The following is a 25,988-nucleotide window of genomic DNA, read 5'->3' on the forward strand; positions in this document are numbered from 1 at the left end:
CAAAGACCAATGTGGGTCCATTCTGTGCAGAGAGAGGAGAGTTTATAATGGGGAATAAGGAATGGCAGAGAAACTAAACAATGTGTGTCTGTCTTCATAGAGGACATGAAATTGGCCCAAAGACACGAGAGAACCAAGGGACTAGTGAGCACGAGGAACTGAAGGAGATTAGTATTAGTGAAAAAGTTGTACTGGAGAAATTAATGGGATTGAAAGTTAATAAATCCCCAAAAGCTGCTGCTCTACATCCCAGAGTGTTGAAAGAGGCGGCTGTAGAGATAGTGGATACATTGGTGATCATCTTTCAAAATTCGATAGATTTTGGAATGGTTCCTGCAGATTGGAAGGTGGTAAATGTAACCCCACTATTTAAGGAGGGAGAGAGAAAACGGGGAACCACAGACCCATTAGCCTGACATCAGTAGGAGGGAAAATGCTGCAATCTATTATAAAGGATGTGATAACATATGAATTAGGAGCAGGAGTAGGCCACTCGGCCCCTCGAGCCTGCTCCACCATTTAATAAGTTCACGGCTGATCTGATTGTAACCTCAATTCCACACTCCCGCTAAACCCCGGTCACCTTTCACCCCCTTGCCTATCAAGATTCTATCCAGCTCTGTCTTCAAAATATTCAAGGACTCTGTTTTCACTGCCCTTTTGAGGAAGAGAGTTCGAAAGACTCCCAACTCTCTTGAAAGAAAAACGTTCTCCTCTGCCTTAAATGGGAAAGTTATTACTTTTAAAGTGACTCCAATTTCTAGATTCTCCCACAAGAGGAAACATCCTTTCCACATCCGCCCTGTCATGGCCCCTCAGCATCTTATACGATTCAATCAAGTCACCTAAACTCCATCGGACACAAGTCCAGCCTGTCCAATCATTCCTCATAACACCAGCCTCCAATTCCAGGTCTGAGTCCAGTAAACCTTCTCTGAACTGCTTCTAACACATTGACATCATTCCTTAAATGAGAGCAATACTGTACATAGTGCTCCAGATGTGGTCCCACCAATGTCCTGTATAACTGAAGCATAACCTCCCTACTTTTGTATTCAATTCCCCTCACAATAAACAATAACATTCTCTTAGCTTTCCTAATTACTTGCTGTACCTGTATACTCACCTTTTGTGATTCATGCTCTTGGACACACAGATCCCTCTGAATCTCAGAGCTCTGCAATCTCTCACCATTTGGATAATAAGCTTTTTTATTCTTTGTGCCAAAATGGATAATGTCACATTTTCCCACATCATTTTTAGAAGATGCAATCACTGTCTTTACAGAAAAGTAAAAAGATCTTGCTTCTGGATCCTTCTGGTTGGTTGAAGGCACCTTCAGGCCCAACTTGACAATCAATCTTCTTTTTAAAATCTGGTCTTCTTTAGATGTATTCACTGTTCTGCTCGGTTGCTAGGTTCTATCTTTCCCATGTACCGAGCCGTGAGAGCTGGCTCTGCTGGCTGTCTCTGAGCTGTCCCTGAGCTGACTGTCTCTGAGCTGACTGTCTCTGAGCTGACTCTGCTGACTGTCTCTGCTGACTGTCTCTGAGCTGACTCTGCTGATTGTCTCTGAGCTGACTCTGCTGACTGTCTCTGAGCTGACTCTGAACTGACTGTCTCTGAGCTGACTCTGAACTGACTGTCTCTGAGCTGTCTCTGCTGACTGTCTCTGAGCTGACTCTGCTGACTGTCTGAGCTGACTCTGCTGACTGACCCTGAGCTGACTCTGCTGACTGTCTCTGAGCTGACTGTCTCTGAGCTGTCCCTGAGCTGACTGTCTCTGAGCTGACTGTCTCTGAGCTGACTCTGCTGACTGTCTCTGAGCTGATTCTGCCTCCTCTTTAAATTCTGGTTTTCTTTAGATGTATTAGCTGTTTTAGCTCGGCTGCTTTGCTCTGTCCCATGACCGAGCTGACTGTAAGCTGACTCTGCTTCTCTTGTTCCTTCTCTGCCCCTTTCTCAGGGTTTATATATTTTTCTAACAGTTATTAAGTTTTTATGACTTTATTGCAAAGTAACTTTTATTTCACTTGGATTGTAAAAGGTACCTTTAATCTGAATTTTTCTAACATGACTAAGTATTCATTTTAGGCATGGCCTCAGCCTAGACTTCTGATTACATTGTGTCCTTTGTGATGTTCAAAATGCTTTGATTTCAAGAGGGGTGTGAATTTTGTTTCCCATCATTTCTATAGTTTTATTATCAAATTGTGTCCCCAGCTCATAATTTTAACTTTGATTTGGGTCTAATTTGTGTTCTTGTAGACAGGTTGTCTCCAGTTTTCTTCAATTTACCAGATGTAGGGGCTGGTTTAGCTCACTGAGCTAAATCGCTGGCTTTTAAAGCAGACCAAGGCAGGCCAGCAGCACGGTTCGATTCCCGTACCAGCCTCCCCAAACAGGTGCCGGAATGTGGCGACTAGGGGCTTTTCACAGTAACTTCATTGAAGCCTACTTGTGACAATAAGCGATTTTCATTTTTCATGTCAGCAGAGCTTCACATCGATATATTTGTCTCCCTAGTCATTCTTTTCTATCTGCTGATTTTACTTCAATGAAGGTGTGAATCATTGCTTTTAGCGTAATGCTAAAAATCCACTTGGTTATAACTTGAAAGGTTTACATTTATCAACTAACTCAACTGAAACCCTCATTATTGCTTTTCCAGATGCTTACTAAGATGATTAATTTCAGTGAAGGTGTGAGCCATTGTTTTTAGCTTCATACAAAAATCCTGTTTGTTTGTTAAGCCTGCTTGGGAGAAGGAATCTGCATTTTATAATCCTGCTCTTTGCAGCTGCTCTTAACCATTCATGGGATCTTTCCCTGTATCCTCTCATGTTTCTCTCAGACCAGATATTGCCAGACTTCCATGTTTCAAATGGCACATCTTTCCATATTTTCAATTACAAGATGAATCACTGAATCTCCTCCCACAATCAGAGCAGGTGAATCAAGTGTGAACTCGCTGGTGTCTCCGCAGTGTGGATGATGTTTGAAACCTCTTTCTGCAGTGAGAGCAGCTGAACAGTTCTCCTCAGTGTGAATACGCTGGTGGGACATCAGTAGCTGAGAGCTTTTGAAACCCATGAAGTTAAAACTCACCACTATTCTTAGAATTCCCCCTATACCAAAAAAAAGGTCGATATTCTAAATGGTGAACAGGGATTCTCACTCCCTGACTCCGATGCAGGCTTCTGTGGGTGCTATTCAGGTCAAACTATCTTCTCAAGTTATCCCCCGGTATAACCCATACCTTCACCGAAGAATTTTACCTACTTACCCCTTAATAGCATCGATGTCCTGGGTCCTGCGTTATTAAGGAAGTGAAGTAAGCTAATAACCACTTTTTCAGGTTGTTATTTTTATTATTATATTTTTTCTTTTAAAAGCTGCAAACACTTTCTTTACAGAAAGGAAAAAAGATCTTGCTTCTGGCTGCTGCTGGTTGGTTGTACAGACCTTCAGTCCCACCTTGACAATCGATCTTCTTAAAATCTGGTCTTCTTGAGTTGTATTCGCTGGTGAACTCGGTTGCTGTGTCCTGTCTTTCCCATGCACCGAGCTGTGAGAGCTGGCTCTGGCTCTGCTCCTGTTTAAATTCTAGTCTTCCTTAGATGTATAACTGTTTAAACTCGGCTGCTTGCCTTGTATTTCCCATGACCGAGCTCTCTCTCTCTGAGTTCTCCTCCCCTTCTCTCCTGTTGCTGTTGCTCTTCTGCTTCTGCTCCCTGGGTTTATATTCTCTTTCGAAGAGTTATTAAGTTTTAACGACTTTATTGTAAATGAGCTTGTTTCACTTTGATAGTTTAAAAGTATCTTTGATGTAAACATTTTACTACAACTAATTATTCATTTTGGGCATATCGTCTCCTCTCAGATCTGATTAAAAAATGCTTTGGTTTCAATAGTTAACTTTTATTTCTGTGATTTCGAATCGTTTAATTTTCCAATTGTCCCCAGCTCATAACTTTGCCTTTGATTTTGACTTAAATGATGTTTCTCGTAGACAGGTCGTCTCCAATTTCTTTTAATTGACTTGATGTTCGTAGAATTTTACACTTTAAAATTGACACCAAATTCTACTGGGCATCTTCCATCCTTTCCAGCTGTTTACTAAGAGAGTTTATTTCAATTAAGGTGTGAAACTTTGCTTTTAGCTGTATGCTAAAATTTAACTTGGTTATGACTTGAAAGACTTGCCTGTTTTAAACATTCGTCACTTAATGCAATTGAAACTCTCATCCATGCTTTTTCAGATGCTTCCTGAGATAGTTACATTCCATGAAGGTATGAGCCATTGTTTTAGCTTACCACATGAAACCTGTGTGTTTGCTAAGCCTGTTTGTGAGCAAGAATCTGCATTTTACAACCCTGCTCTTTGAAGCTGCTATGAAACTTTTGTGGGATCTTTCCCTGTATCCTCTCAAACCAGATATTGCCAGACTTCCATGTTTCAAATGACACATTTTTCTGTATTTTCAAGAACACCCCTCCCACAGTCGGAGCATTTAAAGGGTCTCTCATTGGTGTGAGTGACATTGTGGCTAAGCAAGTGATGACCGAGTGATTCTTTTCCCAGTCGGAGAGGTGAACGGGCTCTCCCCGGTGTGACCTCACTCGTGTTTCATCAGGTTGGATGAGGTTCTAAAGCTCTTTGTGCAGTGAGAGCAGCTGAACGGTCTCTCCTCAGAGTGAATGTGCTGGTGGGACATCAGTAGCTGAGAGCTTTTGAAACCCCTCCTGCAGTCAGAGCATTTAAAGGGCCTGCTATTGGTGTGAGTGACATTGTGTTTCAGCAGGCGGATAATTCAATGAATCCCATATCACACACAGTGCAGATCAACAGCTTCTACCCGGTATGAACTCGCTGGTGCCTCTGCAGGTGGTGTAACTGAGTAAATCCCTTATCACACACAGTGCAGCTGAATGGCCTCTCCCCGGTGTGAACTCGCTGGTGTCTCTGCAGGTTGCCAATGTCAGTGAATCTCTTTTCACACTGAGAGCATGTGAAAGGCCTCTCTCCAGTGTGAACTCGTTTGTGTCTCCGCAAGTTGCCAATGTCAGTGAATCTCTTTTCACATTGAGAGCAGGTGAAAGGCCTTTCCCCAGTATGAACTCGTTCGTGTTTCCGCAGGTTGCCAATGTCAGTGAATCCCTTTTCACACTCGGAGCAGGTGAAAGGCCTCTCCCCAGTGTGAACTCGTTCGTGTTTCCGCAGGCTGCTAATGTCAGTGAATCCCTTTTCACACTGAGAGCAGGTGAATGGCCTCTCTCCAGTGTGAACTCTCTTGTGGCTCTGCAGGTTGGATGACTGAGTGAATCCCTTCCCACAGTCAGAGCAGATGAACGGCCTCTCCCCAGTGTGAACTCTCTGGTGTCCCTGCAGGCTGGATAACTGAGTGAATCCCTTCCCACAGTCAGAGCAGGTGAACAGCCTCTCCCCAGTATGAACTCGTTCGTGTCTCCGCAGGTTGCCAATGTCAGTGAATCCCTTTTCACACTGAGAGCAGGTGAAAGGCCTCTCTCCAGTGTGACTGCGTTGATGCCTTGCCAGCTCGCACGGGGCTGTGAATCCCATCCCACAATCCTCACATTTCCATGGTTTCTCCATGATCCGGGTGATCTTGCGTCTCACCGCGTTGGACGATCAGTTGAAGCCTCGTCCACACAGAACACCGATACAGTCTCTCCCTGCTGCTGAATGGTGCAGTATTTTTTTAGGCTGTGTAACTGGTTAAAGCTCTTTCCACAGTCAGTGCTCTGTAACAGTCTCACACGGGTGTGTGTGTCTCGGTGCTTTTCCAGACACACTGATGTTTAAAATCTCTTGAAGCAGACAGAATAGACAAACATTTCTCCTTCTAGATTCAAAGGCCGATGATCCCAAGAATTGAGTGACTCAGTCAGTTCTTGACGTGATATTTAGTTTGAGATATCGGCCTCGAACTCCTCTCGTTCAAACTTCCTGCGAACAGATTTTACAATAGTAATCATTGTCAGTACAGGATAGAAACTCAGAACAGACAATTCTAGTTTCTATCGAACATTCTTTCCTCTCTCTTTCCCTGAAATGCTCTAAATCTCAATCCCACACACTCTCCCTCCATTCTCACTCTGCTGTACCTAATATTCACCCTCCCAATTCTCCTGAAGGTGCTGATTCAGGCTGATTGGCAGATCCAAGCTCACTGCTTCCTGTCCTGGACACAGAGACCTGAAAATCTTCATGCAGGCTGCCAGACAGATATATGTCTATATTACTGGATGAAAAATGTGTGTAATATACAGACTGTATTCATTTACTTTCCCTCCCAATTTTCCTGAAGGTGCTGGTCAACAAATCTAAACTCACTAAAACATGTACAAGAGGAGAGAATCTCCATATCAGGACATTTACTGATTAGAGATGGGGAAATTCTGAGGAAGAATTTATTTAGTCATGGAGTGGACATGACAGGGAACTCACTGCCCACAAGGGTTGTGGAAGTCGAGATGATCAATAATTCAAAATAAAATAGGATGGTCACTTGAAGAAAATAAACTTTCAGGGGAACAGGGATATCGAGGGGAATGGGACTGACTGGATTGCTGTACAGAGAGTCAGCATTGACTTGAGTTCCCAAATGGATTCTGTCAGTGCTGCAATGACTGTATGACTGGAAATATATAATGTAGCTACAGTACTATATTACAACTCTAGAAATAATAATACATATATTTTATTACAGAACCATCAATAATAGATATAATACATACCATATAACAACACTAAACATATCTCTGTCTGATATTAAATTTATTTGAGGAGTTGAGAATGGTGCTGAACATTGTGCAGTCATCTGCAAACATCTCCACTTCTCACCTTATGATGGAAGGGAGATCATTGGCGAAGCAGCTGAAGATGGTTCTGAAGATGGACATCACTCCTGCAGTGATGTCCTGGAGCTGAGATGATTGACCTCCAATCATCATAGAATTTACAGTGCAGAAGGAGGCCATTCGGCCCATCAAGTCTGCACCGGCTCTTGGAAAGAGCACCCTACCCAAGGTCAACACCTCCCCCTATCCCAATAACCCCACCCAACACTAAGGGCAATTTTGGATACTAAGGACAATTTATCATGACCAATTCACCTAACCTGCACATCTTTGGACTGTGGGAGGAAACCGGAGCACCCGGAGGAAACCCACACACACACGGGGAGGATGTGCAGACTCCACACAGACAGTGACCCAAGCTGGAATCGAACCTGGGACCCTGGAACTGTGAAGCCATTGTGCTATCCACAATGCTACCGTGCTGCCCAATCAGCACAACCATCTTCCTTTGTGCCAGGTATGACTCCAACCAGTGGAGAGTTCTCCCTGATTCCCATTGACTCCAGTTTAGCTGGGGCTCCTTGATGCCATACTCGGTCAAATGCTGCATTGATGTCAAGGGCAGTCACTTTCACCTCACTTCTGTCATTCAGCTCTTTCGTCCAAGTTTGAACTAAGGCTTTAATGAGGTCAGGGGCTGAGTGACCCTGGCAGAACCCAAACTGAGCGTCCGGGAGCAGGTTATTGCAGAATATGTGCCACTTAATAGCAACTTTGATGACTCCTTCCACTACTTTGCTGATGATGGACAGTAGACCTACAGAGAAGGAATTGGCTGAGTTGGATTTGCCCTGTTTACTGTCCCCTTAAATGTCAGTCATCTCCTGGGGAAACCAGCCCTTTAATTGTAAACATTGGGAAAGAGACCATCCTTTTAGCCAGACAAATAAATGTGTCAAGCTGAGGGAGCAAAGGATGTCAATGTATTTAAGAGAGAGAGAGAGACCTGGGCCAACCTTTCCCGAGTCTGCATCCTCCCTGGATTCACTTCCTTTCCCTTCAGTTGCTGCAAGTGACCAATTGAAAGTGAGAATGAGAAAAGAAATGGAAAGGGGGAGAAAAGAAAGTGTTTGACTCACAGATGTTGGAGACAGGAGGAGGTTTAAGTCTGTGTTCAGCTCAAGCTCATTCAGGGTTGGAGGAACAACAGCTTTGCTCGACACAAACCTCCATGTCCAGCTTCCGCATTGAGACAATGGGGGAGCTCTGATTGGCGGACGAGCAGAGCCCTTCCGGTCCTCCAAACTTCCTATTCGGCACAAGTCAGTGGAAGTGAGCTCACCCTGCACATGCGCAGCTTCCCCTTTCCCGGGACATGCGCAGTCCTGGTTATGGGGATGGGCCCCAACGCTCTGGCCGGAGCTGTCAGACGGTTGCCTGGAAACCGTTATGACAATGTACTATGATTGGCAAATCCCAATCCAGAGATCCAATCCCGCCGTGTCCGCGCGCCAGCCGGGGGCGCGCAAATACAGTGACGTCACTGCGGAACGGATTCATTCCTATTGGCTGATTTAGAGAATGAGCTCCTTTGTTATGTCACAATGTGGAGGTTGGACAATGAGTTTCAGACTAAAACTTCCTCCTCTGGGCAACATCTGGGAGCAAATCAATGTCTCCCCCTTTCAGAAGGTCATCAGATATAGGAGCAGAATTAGGCCATTTGGCCCCTCGAGTATGCTCTGCCATTCTATCATGGCTGTTCTCATCCTGGTTTTAATTCCACCATACTGCCAGTTCTCCATTATTCTTCAAACCATTGCCAATTAAAAATCTGTCTTCTCTAAATCTGGATTTAGCCCATTACATAAATTGTGTGACATTCGTGGAAGTTTGCCAACTGGAGCATTATTCTCAGTTAAATTCAGCCCTCAGCTCTGTCACTGCCTGTCATTGACATGAGCAATAGAGACACAGAAAGGTGCCCGAGGCTCAAATGGGAAGTCAAAACTTGTGGCTCTAAACAAACACTTCAACATTTGTTAGTCAAATCCATGTTATTTATACTGGGGCTTTTATTATTACATTTAGGCACTGGAGGCAAAGGGTTTTAAAGGGTAACTTTCACTTTCTAACTTTGTATTGTCTGTAGTGTCAGCCGTGGCTCAGTGGGCAGCTCTCTCACCTCTGAGTCAGAAAGTTGTGGGATCAAATCCCAATCCAGAGACCCGAGCACAAAAATCACATCCAACATTCCTGGTCCCAGCATTGAGGGAGAGCTGCACTGTCAGAACAGCCATTTTTCAAATAAGATGTTGAACTGAGGCCCTGTCTGCCCCTCTCAGGTGGGTGTAAAAGTTCCCACAGTCACTATTTTGAAGAAGAGCAGGGGAGTTATCCCCTGTGTCCAGGTCAATATTTATCCCTCAGTCAACATCACTAAAAACACATCATCTGCTCATTATTACATTGCTCTGTGTGGGATCTTGCTGTGTGTAAATTGATTACTGTATTTCCTACATTACAAAAGTGATGACGCTTCAAAATTACTTAATTGGCTGTGAAGCACTTTGGGACGCCATTCACTTTGTAATTGAAGATACTGATCTTGTTATCGAGAACGTAATTGATTTCAGCTACCTCCAACTTACCATTTAATAAATTCACTTTAGTTTGGACAGCACTTGAATCAATTAAGACAAAGGCAGAATTCTCTGGATAGTAAATTCAGAAATAAATTTCTGAAAAGAAAAAGGTTTACTGAAGTTTAAGGCATTGACTTTTCCAACTTCATGTGGGTGATCAGTCTGTAGCAGAGTAACCCTCTCTGGCTCCTTCTTTGACAGTAATTCTTGTGGAATTCAGCCTCGGGAGTCTGGCTCCTTCTTTGACAGTAATTTCCTTGGAACTCGGCCTCGGGAGTCTTCAGTACTTGGCCAACAAGGAAGACGTTCAGAACCTCTACTTTTATCCCCAAAGTGACCATTACCTCACGTCAGAGCTGGGCCTGTTGTAACATGACAATTGGTCAATTTGGTCACTAGATTAATTGAATTGGATCCCCAATTACTGGCACCACCTTCTCTCATTAACTTAGGCAGGAATACAATAGAACTGTTTTATACTATCTTCTTATCTGCTTCTATAGAATCCCTTATTTTACAGCATCAAATGATGAGGTTAATCTGAGCTTGATGGTCTCTTGCCAGTACATTTATCTTCATTACACATTCCTTCTTTAAAAATTTCTAAGTTTAGACTACCCAATTATTTTTCTCCAAGGGGCAATTTAGCGTGGCCAATCCACCTATCAGGCACATCCTTTTGGGTTGTGGGGGTGTGAAATTCACATTTTACCTAAAGTGTGGGGCCCATATTAGGGTTCCATTCTAGAGGGATCAAATTGAAATGCAGGGAGGTTGTGTTCAACTTGTTTAGAACCGGGGTTAGACTACACTGGGAGCACTGTCAACATTTGTGATCTCCATTTAGAAAAAGGAAATAAGAGGCACTGGAGAAGGTGCAACAAAGATTCACAAGAATAATACCAGAACTGAGAGCATTTCACCCTCAGGAAAGGCTGGGGCTGCTTTTCTCCAGAGAAAAGAGAAGACTGAAGTGTGACCTGAGGGAAGTGTTTAATATGATGAAGGGGATCAATAATCCAATAGAGATTTGATGAGAAACCTCTTTACCCAGCGAGAGTGAGAATGTGGAACTTGCTACCACAGTGAGTGGTTGAGGTGAACAGAATTTTTTAAAATTCAGTCATGAGATGTGGGCGTCGCCGGCTGGCCAACATTTATTGCCCTTGAACTGAGGCCATTTCACAAGGCCCAAGTAGACAAGGACGGCAGATTTTTATAATAATAATCTTTATTGTCACAAATAGACATACATTAACTCTGTAATGAAGTTACTTTAACTCTGTAATGAGGTTACTGTGAAAATCCCCTAGTCGCCACACTCCGGCGTCTGTTCGGGTACAGAATTCAGAATGTTCAAATTACCGAACAGCCGTCTTTCGGGACTTGCGGGAGGAAACCGGACAACCCGGAGGAAACCCACGCAGACAGTGGGAGAAGGTGCAGACACTGCACAGAGAGAGAGACCCAAGCCTGGAATCGAACCTGGGACCCTGGAGCTGTTAAGCAACAGTGGTACCCACTGTGCTACCGTGCTACCCATAAGGACATTAGTGAAACAAACAGATTTTTACCATAGTCAACAATGGTTTAATCTTTAGACTTTTAATTCCAGATTTTTATTCAATTGAAATTTCACCATCTGCCACAGTGGGATTTGAACCGGGCCCCCCAGAACATTACACAGGACCTCTGGAATACAAGGGACGATACCACTACGCCACTGCCTCCCCTGAAGGAGAAGCTAGATACATACATGAGGGAGAAAGCAATCAGAAGGATATGCTGATGGAGGGAGATGAAGAGGGGTGGGTGGAGGCTCATGTGGAGCATAAATACTGACAGAGACCAATTGAGCCGACTGGCCTGGCCCTGTGCTGTAGACTCAATGGATCAGAGACAAATGTATTTATTTTTGATGATGACTGATGATTTAGGACTATTTCCACTGCAAGATAAAAGTCCTTCATCAGCTTTTGTGGATCATTCCAGTGGAAATGTGCTCTCCCAGGGTCAAAGAGCAACAGCCCACTGGAAGCAAAGTTGTGAGACCGGCTAGTCCAGCAGAAAGAAACCCTCCGACGCTCCCACTTCACCAAGTGTCAGAATGAACATGGTTCAATCCTGGATGTGATTCACAGCAACAATAACAGCAGAATCCAACCCCCGTCATGACTTCCGAACTCGCTGGTGTCTCTGAAGGTGGGAAAACCAAGTAAATTCCTTCCCACACTCAGAGAAGGTGAACGGCCTCTACCCAGTGTGAACCCGTTGGTGTCTCTTCAGGTGGGATAACTGAGTGAATCCCTTCCCACACTGAGTGCAGGTGAATGGCTTTTCCCCAGTGTGAACCAGTTGGTGTGACTTCAGGTTTGCTAACTGAGTGAATCCCTTCCCACACTGAGAACAGGCAAATGGTCTCTCCCCAGTGTGAACCCGTTGGTGTGACTTCAGGCTGGATAACTGAGTGAATTCCTGCCCACACTGGGAGCAGGTGAACGGTCTCACTCCACTGTGAACTCGCTGGTGTATCTGCAGGTGTGATAACCAAGTGAATCCCTTCCCACACTGAGAGCAAGTGAATGGCCTCTCCCCCGTGTGAACTCGCTGGTGTGTCTGTAGGTTGTCTAACCGAGTGAATCCCTTCCCACACTGAGAGCAGGTGAATGGCTCCTCTCCAGTGTGAACTCGCTGGTGTCTCTGTAGGTAGGACAACCGAGTGAATCCCTTCTCACACTGAGAGCAGGTGAACGGCCTCTCCCCTGTGTGAATACGTCGATGAGTCTCCAGCTGAGATGGGACTCTGTATCCCTTCCCACAGTCCCCACATTTCCACCGTTTCTCCATGATTTGGGACACCTCGAGTCTCTCCAGGTTGGATGATCAGTTGAAGCCTCATCCACACACAGAACACGTGTACGATCTCTTCCCGCTGTGAATGGTGTGATATTTCTTCAGGCTGTGTAACTGGTTAAAGCTCTTTCCACAGTCAGTGCTCTGGAACACTCTCTCCGGTGTGTGTGTGTCTCGGTGCTTTTCCAGTCACACTGATGTTGAAAATCTTCTGAAGCCAACAGATCGGGCAAACATTTCTCCTCCTAGATTCAAAGGCCGATGATATTCAGACCCTAAGGAACCGAGTGACTGTCGGATCTAGAGGTGACTTTTGAGATTTCTGTCTAATTCCTCCTCTTCTAATACCCTGTAAAAACAATTTACAAAAGACACCACTGTCAGTACAGGATACAAATTCAGAACAGACAATTCTAGTTTCTCTGGAACATTTTTTCCTCTCTCATTCCCCAAAACACTAAATCTCCATCCCACACATTCTCCCTCCATTCTCACTCTGCTGTATCTAATATTCACCCTCCCAATTCTCCTGAAGGTGCTGATTCAGGCTGATTGACAGATCCATGCTCACTGCTTCCTGTCCTGGCCACGGGGATCATAACAAATAGGAGCTACAGTTGGCCATTGAGCCCATCAAGCCTACTCGACTATTCAATGAGATCATTGGCCAATCTACCTCAGCACCATTTTTCCACACTATCCCCCATATCCCTCGATATCTTCAATATCGAGAAACCTATCAATCTCGCTCTTGAAAATACTTGATGACTGAGGCTCCACAATCCTCTGGGGTAGAAAATTCCAAAGTTTCACCACATCTTTGAGTGACGCAATCCTCCTCATCTCAGCTTTCTCTCCATTTTCCTGACGGATTCCCATAACCCTCAACTCCCTCGTCCATCAGAAATCTGTCCCGGGGAGAGGGTATCCCGTCATATGGCCATGGGAGTAGCTGCTATTCCACAGGTTCTAGCATCACTTGCCTAGAATCCATCATTTATCCTGATTGCCCGGCACTCGTCCACCTCATCCTTGAATCAATATATGTTATCATATTCCTGGAAGACTTTGGGATTAGGTTTGGTGACATTATGCCGAAAAAATGTCAAGAAATCCGTCAATAAAAGAGGGCAGGAGGATTCAGTGGGGTTGGAGCTGCCTTTTCAACATGGCGACCTGACCCTCAGGAGGTCTCTCGACCCCGCGCTCTCCGGGCTCTCTCGGAGGCGGTGAAAATGATGATTGCCGACATTCTCCGTCGTATTGACCAGAGGCTGAGTGAGCTGACTCAATATCTGTGAGCTCATGAGGCTGAGCTGCAAAACACCATGAGGAGGCTTGATGATCCGGAGGAGAGAATCCTGAATGTTGAGCAAGATGCCTCCTTGACGGAGGCAAGAATTCAATCCTTGGAAAACCGGCTGAGTGGCGTAGGGGAAGCCTGGAGAACTTGGAGAACTGAGGGTCAGAAAAAGAACATCCGAGTTGTCGGCCTGCCAGAAGGTGTGGAGGGTAAGGATCCCGTTAGGTTCTTCGAGGACCGGCTGCCACGTTTTCTCCAGCTGGATGTGAAGCCTAGGTGTTTCAAATTAGAAAGGGCATCGGATCCTGTCTTTGAGTCTGAGGGATAGTTTTCATCCCAGGCCTGGAATCATTCACTTCCACAACTTGAAAGATCACCAGAAGGTCCTGGAGATGGGCAAGGTGAGACCTGACTCCATGAGGGAGTGAGGATTTCCTTCTTCCAGGACTTTTCGGCAGACACACAAACGAAGCATCGAGGCTTCGATGAAATTTGAAGGGAACTGAAGGGAACTCAAGGCTGCGGGAGTGAATTACGTCGCTTTATCCTGTGACCCTGAAAATTGTATCTGACAACTCATCAAGTCTTTCGATAATCCAACTACTGCCTTGGTCTTCGTTAATCCTCCGGGTCCTCAGTCTTATTGAGGAATGTCCCCTTGGATCTATTGTGGTGGGGATTCTTTTGTATTGTTGTTATTATGGGAGGGTTTATGTGTTGTTGACTTTATTCTACTGTGGTACAGATGGGGCTTTTATCCGTGAAAGGAGCAGTTTGGGGAAACTTTGGTGCCTCTGGTGTAAAGTGAGTTGGAGGAGGGGGTAATGGCGCACGCCCGATTGTGGTGTGAAAATCTGTTCCTGTTCTCTCTGTCACCTCACTAATGGCGGCAGTTAATCGGCAAATTTTCTCAGGAAATTTACGAGGCATCCATCACCCTATCAGAAGGAAAAAGACCCTCTCCTTTCTTAAGGAGAAAGTTGGCATAGCTTTATTACAGGAAACTCATCTGGATGATGAGGAACACTTTAAATTGAGGCAGGATTGGGTGGGCCACGTTTTTGCCTCTGTTTCGTCAAATAGCAGGGGTGTGGCAATGCTTATTAATAAAAATATAACTTTTAAGGTTGAAACCTGCACCAAGGACAAAGGAGGTGGATATGTGATCATTAGAGGTTCGGTGAATGGAGGTGTTTCAATAATGAATGTTTATGGATCCCCAGAGTTCATGGTGAAGGATTTTGCAGAGTTAGCTTCAATTAACTCTTTTGTGGTTGGTGACTTCAATGGCCACTTAAATCCTCTGCTCGATGAGCTGCAAGCTTGCGCGTTGGCCTCAGCTTGCAATTTGATGCTGTAGGAATTTCAGAGTTTTTGTATTCTGGGTACTTGGCGCAGTAAGGGTTAAAAGCCTGAGTTAGTGTGTGTGACTGCTGCAGTCATGTTTCTAAAAGAAATCCTTGTTTGAAAGACAACTACGTTTTGGAGCCAGAGGTGTAATTAAAGCATCGTAAAAAGCGTGGGCTAATGGAAAGTTGTTTGGATGAAGGGGATTCCCTGTGGAGATAATTAGATTTCAGCTTGGGAAGATGATGTCAGTACTGGGAGGAGCCACGGTTTCAGGCTTTTTGCAGCAAAGCAGTATTTTAGTTGAGAATTAGTTCAAGATATGAGCAGAGGTCAAGCATCTCGGTTCAATTGAAAAGATATGGCTGTAACTAGATTAGCAGTTTCTTTCCAAGCAGTTCAGAAGGTGAGCTGAAACAAGCTGAAACAGCTTCCCAAGTTTCTTCATGGTTCTGACAGGATTGAGATCTTGTCTTTAAAGCGGTGACACAAGATCTCTCTTTCTCAAAAAACATTGTGTGAAGCAGGTATTGCTGAGGGCTAACTGTGTTTCAAGGTGGATTGAGAGCGGAGATGGTGTTTTTGTTGTTTGAGTGGGAATAAAGGTAGCAGTTAAGGGTCACTGTATTCACTGTATTGATTAGCAAGGTTTAAGGGCCGAGCAAATACATGGCCTGTTTGACAAAGAAAAAGACCGACTTTAGAGCCATTCCCTCTGTGCGGCTTGGGGGATGGAAAAGGGTCATGAAGACGGAGGAAATAAACAAGGATTTGGGGAATAATATGCAGGATTCCACAAGTCTGAGCAATCTGGTGATGTGTTGATGGGTGTGGAGCATTCTTTCTCTTCCCTGAAGCTTCTGGAGGCCTCAGAAAATCTTAATGCTCCCCTTTCTTGGGAAGAGGTTTCAAAAGCCATGAAGGAGCTGCAGGCAGGTAAAGCCCCGGGACCAGATGGCTGTGGCTGTGAGTTTTATAAGGGGTTTGAGGATTTGTTGATGGACCCGTTGGTAGATCTGTATTGTCACTCTTTTGACTCGGGGATGTTGCCACCGACTCTTCGTGAGGCTAATATCTCTTTGATTCTGAAACTGGGCTACGACCCAGAGGAGTGGGCCTCTTATCACCCAATCTCTCTTTTGAATGTTGACTTGAAACTGCGATATTATGTTCTGGCAATAAGGCTGGAGGACATCCTTCCGACAATCGTGCGGGAGAACCAGACTGGGTTTATACGGGGAAGATTTTCCAGGAACAATGTTGGAAGGTTGCTGAATGTGATTCAGGCTTTTCAGAAATATCCATTGGATGGGTTGCTGATCTCCTTCGATGCAGAGAAAGCTTTTGTTCGAGTTGAGTGGAATTATCTGGTGTATCCGCTGCGAGGCTTCGGGTTGGGTGAGGATTATATTGAGTGGATTCAATTGTTACATCACAGACCGGCAGCAGCGGTGATCACCAATGGTTTAAGGGTGTCGAAATTTGAGCTTCAGAGAGGGACGAGGCAGGGCTGCCCTCTGTCCACCTGGCTGTTTGCGTTGGCCACTGAGCCCTTGCTGGAGGCTATCGGATCGGATTCTCTGATATCGGGACTGGGGGGTGGGGTGAGGCAGCACAAGATCACTCTGTGTGCAGATGACAGGCTGCTGTTTGTATCAAACCCCAGTGTTTCAGTCCCGTCCATTATTGGAATCGTGGATAGATTTAGCTGCTTCTCTCGTTACAAGATCAGTTTTACTGAGTCTGAGGCCATGCTGGTGGGGAGGGGTTGAGGGGTAAGCCCCCTCCTCTTGCTAACTCCCCCTTCAGATGTCCCTCCCCTCCCTCCCCACACCATGTCATTTAAAAACCTGGGAATGTCAATGGCCCCCACTTTCAGACAGCTATGTGGGGCCAACTTTCCACAGCTGATGGTAACTATTAGGTGGGACAAGTCTTCCTCTTGACAAGTGCTTCAACTTCCTTAGTAAACCACGGTTCCCTTGCTCGACAACTTCCTCCCTGCCTGACAGGTACATACTTATCAAGGACACGCAGTAGCTGTTCCTTGAAAAACCTCCACATTTCGATTGTACCCATCCCCTGCAGTTTCCTTCCCCATCCTATACATCCTAAATCTTGCCAAATAGCATCATAATTGCCTTTCCCCCAGCTGTAATTCTTGCCTTGTGGTATATACCTATCCCTGCCCATTGCTAAAGTAAACATAACCGAGTTGTGATCACTATCACCAAAGTGCTCACCTACATCTAAATCTAACACCTGGCCGGGTTCATCACCCAGTACCAAATCCAATGTGGCCTCGCCCCTTGTTGGTCTATCTACATACTGTGTCAAAAAACCCTCCTGCACACACTGTACAAAAACTGACCCATCTATAGTACTCGAACTATAGTATTTGCAGTCAATATTTGGAAAGTTAAAGTCCCCCATAACAACTACCCTGTTACTCTCGCTCCTGTCGAGAATCATCTTTGCAATCCTTTCCTCTACATCTCTGGAACTATTCGGAGGTCTATAGACAACTCCCAACAGGGTGACCTCTCCTCTACTGTTCCTAACCTCGGCCCATACTACCTCAGTAGACAAGTCCTCAAGCGTCCTTTCTACCGCCGTAATACTTTCCTTGATTAACAATGCCACAGCCCCCCCTCTTTTACCATCTTCTCTGTTCTTACAGAAACATCTAAATCCTGGACCTTGCAACAACCATTCCTGTCCCTGCTCTACCCATGTCTCCGAAATCGCCACAACATCGAGATCCCAGGTACCAACCCATGCTGCAAGCTCACCCACCTTACTCCGGATGCTCCTGGCGTTGAAGTAGACACACTTCAAACCAGTGTCCTGCTTGCCGGTGACCTCTTTCGAACTTTTAACCCTATCCCTGACCTCACTACTCTCAACATCCTGTACACTGGGACTACAATTTAGGTTCCCATCCCCCTGCTGAATTAGTTTAAACCCCCCCGAAGAGAACTAGAAAATCTCCCCCCCCAGGATATTGGTACCCCTCTGGTTCAGGTGAAGACCATCCTGTTTGTAGAGGTCCCACCTATCCCAGAATGAACCCCAATTATCCAGGAAACTAAAACCCTCCCTCCTGCACCATCCCTGTAGCCACATGTTCAACTCCACTCTCTCCTTATTTCTCACTTCGCTAGCACGTGGCACGGGTAACAACCCAGAGATAACAACTCTGTTTGTTCTAGCTCTCAGCTTCCACCCTAGCTCCCTGAATTTCTGTCTCAAATCCCCATCTCTCTTCCTACCTATGTCGTTGGTACCTATGTGGACCACGACTTAGGGCTGCTCCCCCTCCCCCTTAAGGATCCCAAAAACACGATCAGAGACATCACGAACCCTGGCACCTGGGAGGCAACACACCAACCGTGAGTCTCTTTCGTTCCCACAGAACCTCCTGTCTGTTCCTCTAACTATGGAGTCCCCAATGACAAGTGCTCTGTTCCTCTTTTCCCTTCCCTTCTGAGCAACAGGGACAGACTCTGTGAGCCTCTTTCTGAGGCTCAGTGGAGACTTGCGGGGCGAATGGCCTTCTGCACTACAGGGGTTCTATGTCATCTTTGTTGTGTTATTCATTTCAATTTGATTGTGCTGTTAGTCTGTTTGTGATATTTTTGGGTTTACAAACTGAATTATTGTATAATCTTACCTTTCTTCCCCACTCACTACTTTAACCTGTTAACTGATTGTTCAATTGATCTGGCATTTCATCTCGAAGCTCTGGTCCCTCAAATATCCTGTTCCAAATTAATTCTGCAATGTGTTGCTTGGATTTATGTTGGCAATATCTCTTGTTCCACTCTGTGCCCATTTCCAACCATTCGTTCTGTTACTCTGTTACATTCATTGTTAAAAATGATTTAAAACATTACAATTTATTAAAAATCTGTCCAACTCATCGGTGAATATATTCAATGACCCCCCACACCCCACTGGTCCCTGTGGAAGAGAAATCCAGACACTGATAACCCTCTGAGGAAAGAGATGACAGGAAATATATAACATAGCTGGAGTACAATATTACAAGGCTAGAAATAAAAATGAATGTACTTTAACATACTACAGAACCATAAATACTATATCTAATCTGTACCATATAACAACACGAGACATGTCTCTGTCCGGTATTAATTTCTTGTCTCCTTAAATGTCAGCCATCTCCGGGGGAAACCAGCCCTTTAATTGTGAACATTTGGAAAGAGACCATCCTTTTAGCCAGACAAGTAAATGTGTCAAGCTGAGGGAGCAAAGGATGTCTATGCCTTTAAGAGAGAGCGAGACCTGGGCCAACCTTTCCAGAGTCTGCACCCTCCCTGGATTCACTTCCTTTCCCTTCAGTTGCTGCAAGTGACCAATTTACATAGAATTTACAGTGCAGAAGGAGGCCATTTGGCCCATCGAGTCTGCACCGGCTTCTGGAAAGAGCACCCTACCCAAGGTTAACACCTCCACCCTATCCCCATAACCCAATAACCCCACCCAACCCAACACTAAGGGTAATTTTGGACACTAAGGGCAATTTATAATGGCCAATCCACCTAACCTGCACATCTTTGGACTGTGGGAGGAAACCAGAGCACCAGGAGGAAACCCACGCAGACACGGGAGGATGTGCAGACTCCGCACAGACAGTGACCCAAGCCGGAATCGAACCTGGGACCCTGGAGCTGTGAAGCGATTGTGCTATCCACAATGCTACCGTACTGCCCTAATTGAAGGTCAGAATGAAAAAAGAAATGGAAAGGGGGAGAAAAGAAAGTGTTTTACTCACAGATATTGGAGACAGGATGGGTTTTCAGTCTGTGTGAGGCCCCAGGTTTCCTCATTGTCCAGCTTCCGCATTCAGACAACGAGAGAGCTGATTGGATGGAGGAAGAGAGTCCTTCCGGTTCACCAACTCTTTCCATTGGTCAACAACCTTCCTGTGCACGTCGAGGAATCCGCGGTGACGTTTCAGGGTTCCACTGCGCAGACCCGGCGCGCGGACACAGTAGCTTCGCCCCACTCATTGTTCTCCCTCCTCCAGACAAGGTTTCCAGGCAACCGGCTGACAGCTCCGGCCAGAGCGAGAAGCCTCTCGGTGATTTCCCCTCCCCCCTGGCATGGGACTGCGTATGTTCAAGAGAGAGGAGAGGCTGCGCATGTGGGAGGGAAAGCCCCTCCCCTGACCTGCCTGCCGAAGTATTGACCAATGGGAAGAGTTAGAACCGGAAGGACACTCGTCCTCCAGCCAATCAGCGCGGGTTTTGTGTGAATGGAGATTGAGCTTCACACAGACGCAAACCTCCTCCTGTCTCCAACATCTGTGAGTATAACACTTTCTTTTCTCCCCCTTTCCATTTCTTTTCTCATTCTGATCTTCAATTGGTCTCTCCCGGCCGCCATGGTCTACAAACGATACGTGGAGATCGGCCGCGTGGCCTACATCGTCTTTGGCCACCACGCCGGCAAGCTGGTGGCGATCGTGGATGTGATTGACCAGAACCGGGCATTGGTGGATGGCCCTTGCAGTGGAGTGCGGAGACAAGCAATGCCATTTAAATGTATGCATCTCACTGATTTCAAGATTAAAATACCCCACAGTGTTCGCCACAAGTCTGTGAAAGCTGCATGGGAAAAGGAGAAAATCAACGAGAAATGGGAAGCCACTCACTGGGCAAAGAAAATTGAAGCCCGTGCAAAGAGAGCCAAAATGACAGACTTTGATCGCTACAAGGTCATGAGGGGCAAGAAAATGAGAAACAAAATCATCAAGCACGAGTTGTCAAAACTGAAGAAGGAAGCCAGCAAGAAAGCATAAATGTTTATTGTGTAAACAGGGTTAGGTGGATTGGCCATGCTAAATTGCCCATAGTGTCCTAAAAAAAAAGTAAGGTTAAGGGTGAGTTGTTGGGTTACGGGTATAGGGTGGATACGTGAGTTTGAGTGGGGTGATCATTGCTCGGCATAACATCGAGCGCCGAAGGGCCTGTTCTGTGCTGTACTGTTCTATGTTCTAGAGAAGTGATTACAAGGGGATGCAGACTCCGGAAAGGTTGGCCCAGGTCTCTCTCTCTCTCTTAAAGACATTGACACCCTTTGCTCCCTCAGCTTGACACATTTATTTGTCTGGCTAAAAGAATGGTCTCTTTCATAATGTCCACTATCCCAATATCCCCTGATGCTCTCAATGTCATCGCCAACGGTTCTATAGCCAAGGCAAACAGCAGTGGGGAGAGTGGGCACCCCTGCCTCGTCTCCCGGTGCAGCCTGAAATAATCGGAACTCACCCAGTTTGTCCGTACACACGACACCGGTGCCTGGTATAACAACTGGACCCAGTCCACAAAACACTGTCCAAATCCAAACCTCCCCAGAACCTCCCACAAATAGTCCCACTCCACTCGATCAAAGACCTTCTCTGCATCCATGGCGACCACCACCTCTACCTCTCGTCCCTCTGGAAGTATTGTGATCACATTGAGTAGCCTCCTGATGTTGGCTGCCAGATGCCTCCCCTTCACAAACTCCTCTCGTCATCCCTTATCACTCCCGGGACACAATCCTCTATTCTCGAGGCCAAGATCTTAGCCAATAGCATCTACATTTAACAGGGAGATCGGTCTCTATGACTCATATTGTTCTGGGTCCTTTTCCCGCTTCAAAACGAGGGATATCAAAGCCTGTGACAGCGTTGGGGGAGCACTCCCAGCTTCCTTGCCTTGTTAAAATCCCTTAGCAGCACCGGCCCCAATACCCCTGAGAATTTCTTATAAAATTTCACCAGGTACCCCTCCAGGCCAGGGGCCTTGCCCGATTGCATCACCTTCAGTACCTATATCTATCTCTTTCTGAAACCTATTTCCTTTACTTGTTTTTGCTAAATCACCATCTTTCTTTTTTCTAAATCACTCAGTCATTTTATTCTGTCTATTATAATTCGAAGAATTACGACAATTTGTAATTGAATGAAATTGGGCAGCATGGTAGCACAAGTGATTAGTAGTGTGGCTTGACAGCACCAGAGTTCCAGGTTCGATTCCCTATTGGGTCACTGTCTGTTCGGAGTCTGCACGTTCTCCCCATGTCTGCATGGGTTCCCACTGGGTGCTCCGGTTTCCTCCCACAGTCCAAAGATGTGCAGGTTCGGTGGATTGGCCATGATAAATTGCCCTTAGTGACCAAAAAAAGGTTAGGAGAGGTTATTGGGTTACGGGGATAGGGTGGAAGTGAGGGCTTAAATGGGTCGGTGCAGACTCGATGGGCCGAATGGCCTCCTTCTGCCCTGTATGTTCTAAACTCAACTCCTGTATTCACTAAAGACAATCAATCTGACCTAATCTTATGTTGACAAATAAAGTGTACCAGTGACACAAGCTGACAAATACAGTTCAACTGAACTTTGCCAAAAAGCACAGACTTGATCTCTGTTATTTGGGAACTAAGAAGGGATAACGGATATCCAGGGTTCCGAATAGACACAGAGATCCATCAGGGGTCTATCTACAGGAAAGGTGGTGGGGCAGTTGAGAAGGGTAAGGAGGACGGTGTATGAGTACAGGGAGAAGGTGAGCAGGATGCTAGTGCACCAGTTGAGGAAGCAGGAGGCTGCGAGGGAGACCGGAAAAGTGAAGGATGCTTCTACCAGTGCAATTGGGTCCCCAGGGCCTCCACCAGCTCCTCTTCCACCTTCGGGATCTCCAACCCCTCTAAAATCCGCCTCATCGCTTCCGCCCCGGCTGGGGGTTCCGACCCGTACAGCTTGCCATAGAAGTCCCGAAACACCCCATTCTCATTGGTCGGGTCCAAGACCATATTCCCTCCCCCATCCTTCACTTTCCCGGTCTCCCTCGCAGCCTCGGGATCAACGAGCCTCTTCATGGTGTTTTACAGCTCGGCCTCATGAGCTCACAGATATTGAGTCAGCTAATTGAATCAGCCATCATCTTCACTGCCTCCGAGAGAGCCCCGGAGAGCGCGAGGTCGAGAGACCCCCTGAGGGTCAGGCCGCCATGTTGAAAAGGCGGCTCCACCCCCACTGAATCTGCCTCCGCTCTTTTATCAACGGATTTCTTAATCTTACCTTTCCTAATCCCGATGTCTTCCAGAGACATGACAACAAATATTAATTCAAGGATCAGGTAGATGAGTGCCGAGCAATCAGGATAAATGACGGATTCTAGGTGAGTGGCATCAGAACCTGCGGAAAAGCAGCTACTCCTGCGCCGCATCACATGGTTCCCCACCCAGACAGATTTCTGATGCCCAGGGAGTCCAGGGTTATGGAAAACAGGCAGGAAAATGGAGAGATGAGGAGGGATTTCTTCACTCGTTGTGGAGCAGGGTGAGAATGGAGGGAGAGTGTGTGGGATGGAGATTTACAGCCTTTGCGGAGTGAGAGAGGAATAAATGTTCCAGAGGAATTAAAATTGTCTGTTCTGAGTTTCTATCCTTTACTGACAATGATGTCTTTTGTAAATTGTTTTTACAGGATATTAGAAGAGGAGGAATTACAGACAGAAATCTCAAAAGTCACATCTTGATCTGCCAGAGTCGCTCGGTTCATCGGGGCCTGAATATCATCGGCCTTTGAATCGAGAAGGGAGGAGAAATGTTTGTTTGTTCTGTTCGCTTCAGACGATTTTAACCATCAGTGTGACTGGAAAAGCACCGAGACAGACACACCCGAGTGAGAGTGTTCCAGAGCACTGACTGTGGAAAGAGCTTTAACCAGTTACATAGCCTGAAAAAAACATCACACCATTCACAGCGGGGAGAGACCATACACGTGTTCTGTGTGTGGTCAAGGCTTCGACTGATTGTCTGATCTGGAGAGTTACGACGAGACCCAAAACATGGAGAAACCGTGGAAATGTGAAGTCTGTGGGAAGTGATTCAGAGTCCGATCTAAGCTGGAGATTCATCGACGCAGTCACACTGGGGAGAGGCCATTTACCTGCTCTGTGTGTGGGAAGGGATTCACTGAATTATCCAGCCTGAAGTCACATGAAAGAGTTCACACTGTGGAGAAACCGTTTACCTGCTCTCAGTGTAAGAAGGGATTCAGACATTCATCCACCCTGAAGTCACATCAGCGAATTCATACTGGGGAGAGACCGTTCACCTGCTCTCAGTGTGAGAAGGGATTCACTATGTTATCTAGCCTGAAGTCACACCAACGGGTTCACACTGGGAAAAAGCCATTCACCTGCTCTCAGTGTGGGAAGGGATTCACTCAGGTATCCAACCTGAAGACACACCAGCAGGTTCACACCGGGGAGAAGCCATTCACCTGCTCTCAGTGTGGGAAGGAATTCACTGCATTATTTAGCCTGAAGTCACATCAGCGAATTCACACTGGGGAGAAGCCATTCACCTGCTTTCAGTGTGGGAAAGGATTTACTCAGTCACCCCACCTGCAGGCACACCAGCGAGTTCACACTGGGGAGAGACCGTTCACCTGCTCTCACTGTGGGAAGGAATTCAGAGATTTATCCACCCTGCGGACACACCAGCGAATTCACACTGGGGAGAGGCCGTTCACCTGCTCTCAGTGTGGGAAGGGATTCGCTCAGTTATCCAGCCTGAAGATACACCAGCGGGTTCACACAGGGGAGAGGCCGTTCATCTGTTCTCAGTGTGGGAAGGGATTCAGACATTCATCCACCCTGTGGAGACATGAGCGATTTCACACTGGGGAGAAGCCGTTCATCTGCTCTCAGTGTGGTAATGGATTCACTCAGTTATCCCACTTGAAGAGTCACCAGCGAATTCACACTGGGCAGAAGCCAGTCACCTGCTCTCATTGTGGGAAAGGATTCCGACATTCATCCAGCCTGCAGAGACATCAGCGAGTTCACACGGGGAGAGGCCATTCACCTGCTCCGATTAATGGAGGCATTGAGTGATCCATCTCACCTGTGGAGACACCGGCGAGTTCCCAGAGGGGAGAGGCCGTTCATCTGCTCTCAATGTGGGAACACATTTTGTGTTTCATCGCAACTACTGAGACACCAACAAGTTCACAATTGATTGCAGGGATTGGATTCTGCTGTTGTTGTTTCTGCTCTCAATTACATTCGGAACTGCAATTTATTCATCCTGTCAATTGGTCAATATGGATGGTCGGGGTATCTTTCTGCTGGAACGACTGGTCTCGCAACGTTTCCTCCAGTGGGCTGATGCTCTTTGAGCTTTGTTACGAATACGTTGTTTCCAATTTCACAAAGGTCACAGAATGGAAGTATGTTGGAAGTTAGAAGATATTTAGTTCCCAATTCTGTTTGGAACCCCCTAAAGCATGCCACGTTGCCATAGAGATGGGCTATAGTGGTTGACGTGGCCACGGGTCACGTCGGCGAAAATCACAGTTGATTTAAAACGGCGTCAACCATTGATGATGGTTGACGCCGTTCAGTGTCGGGGGTGGGTTGAGGCATTGGGGGGGGGGGGGGGGGTGGGTTGCGGCCATCGGGGGGTTGCGGCCATCGGGGAGTGGGTTGCGGCCATCGGGGGAGGGGGTTGCGGCCATCGGGGGAGTGGGTTGCGGCCATCGGGGGAGGGGGTTGCGGCCATCGGGGGAGTGGGTTGCGGCCATCGGGGGAGTGGGTTGCGGCCATCGGGGGAGTGGGTTGCGGCCATCGGGGGAGTGGGTTGCGGCCATCGGGGGAGTGGGTTGCGGCCATCGGGGGGGGTGGGTTGCGGCATCGGGGGGTTGCGGCCATCGGGGGAGTGGGTTGCGGCCATCGGGGGGGGTGGGTTGCGGCATCGGGGGGTTGCGGCCATCGGGGGAGTGGGTTGCGGCCATCGGGGGAGTTGCGGCCATCGGGGGGGTTTGGGGGCAGCGGCGGGCAGAGAGGGGGGGGCGACGGATGCCCGGGGCCAACGCACCGTCGCCCACCCCCCTCTGTACGCCGCTGCCCCCTACCCTAACCACCCCCCCCTCACCACCCCTACCTCCCTCCAACGCCCCTACCCCCCTCCCCACCACCCCTACCCCCCTCCAACGCCGC

General features: G+C 46.8%; 2 protein-coding genes and 1 pseudogene across 4 annotated transcripts; 2 read left to right on the forward strand and 1 right to left on the reverse strand.

Moving 5' to 3' along the window:
• The window catches only part of LOC119951558, a 66,350-nt pseudogene extending 41,045 nt beyond the window's left edge, over positions 1 to 25,305 (forward strand).
• LOC119951370 (oocyte zinc finger protein XlCOF6-like) lies at positions 4,424 to 20,158 on the reverse strand. 3 transcript variants are annotated; one of them, XM_038774516.1, is made up of 2 exons: positions 19,769 to 20,158; positions 4,424 to 5,971 (listed from the first exon to the last, which is right to left on the reverse strand). In XM_038774516.1, exon 2 carries the CDS (start codon positions 5,615 to 5,617, stop codon positions 4,856 to 4,858), a length of 762 nt encoding a protein of 253 aa, XP_038630444.1. In that variant the 5' UTR covers positions 5,618 to 5,971; positions 19,769 to 20,158; the 3' UTR covers positions 4,424 to 4,855. The 3 variants fall into 3 exon arrangements, 2 of the variants coding, with proteins under 2 accessions (XP_038630444.1, XP_038630443.1); XM_038774515.1 differs by lacking the exon at positions 19,769 to 20,158 and adding an exon at positions 7,965 to 9,196; XR_005457599.1 differs by lacking the exon at positions 4,424 to 5,971 and adding an exon at positions 12,190 to 12,672.
• On the forward strand, positions 20,347 to 20,866 carry LOC119951377 (60S ribosomal protein L14-like). Its single transcript, XM_038774525.1, has one exon. The coding sequence runs from the start codon at positions 20,381 to 20,383 to the stop codon at positions 20,795 to 20,797; it is 417 nt and encodes a 138-aa protein (XP_038630453.1). The 5' UTR covers positions 20,347 to 20,380; the 3' UTR covers positions 20,798 to 20,866.
• Positions 25,306 to 25,988: the final 683 nt, after the last annotated feature.

Source organism: Scyliorhinus canicula, chromosome 17, assembly GCF_902713615.1.
Source record: "Scyliorhinus canicula chromosome 17, sScyCan1.1, whole genome shotgun sequence".
NCBI lineage: Eukaryota > Metazoa > Chordata > Chondrichthyes > Carcharhiniformes > Scyliorhinidae > Scyliorhinus > Scyliorhinus canicula.

What these genes read in the sequence shown, in the direction of transcription:
- LOC119951370 (XM_038774516.1), bottom strand. Translation starts at nt 5,617, where the DNA reads ATGGAGAAACCATGGAAATGTGAGGATTGTGGGATGGGATTCACAGCC.
- LOC119951377 (XM_038774525.1), top strand. Translation starts at nt 20,381, where the DNA reads ATGGTCTACAAACGATACGTGGAGATCGGCCGCGTGGCCTACATCGTC.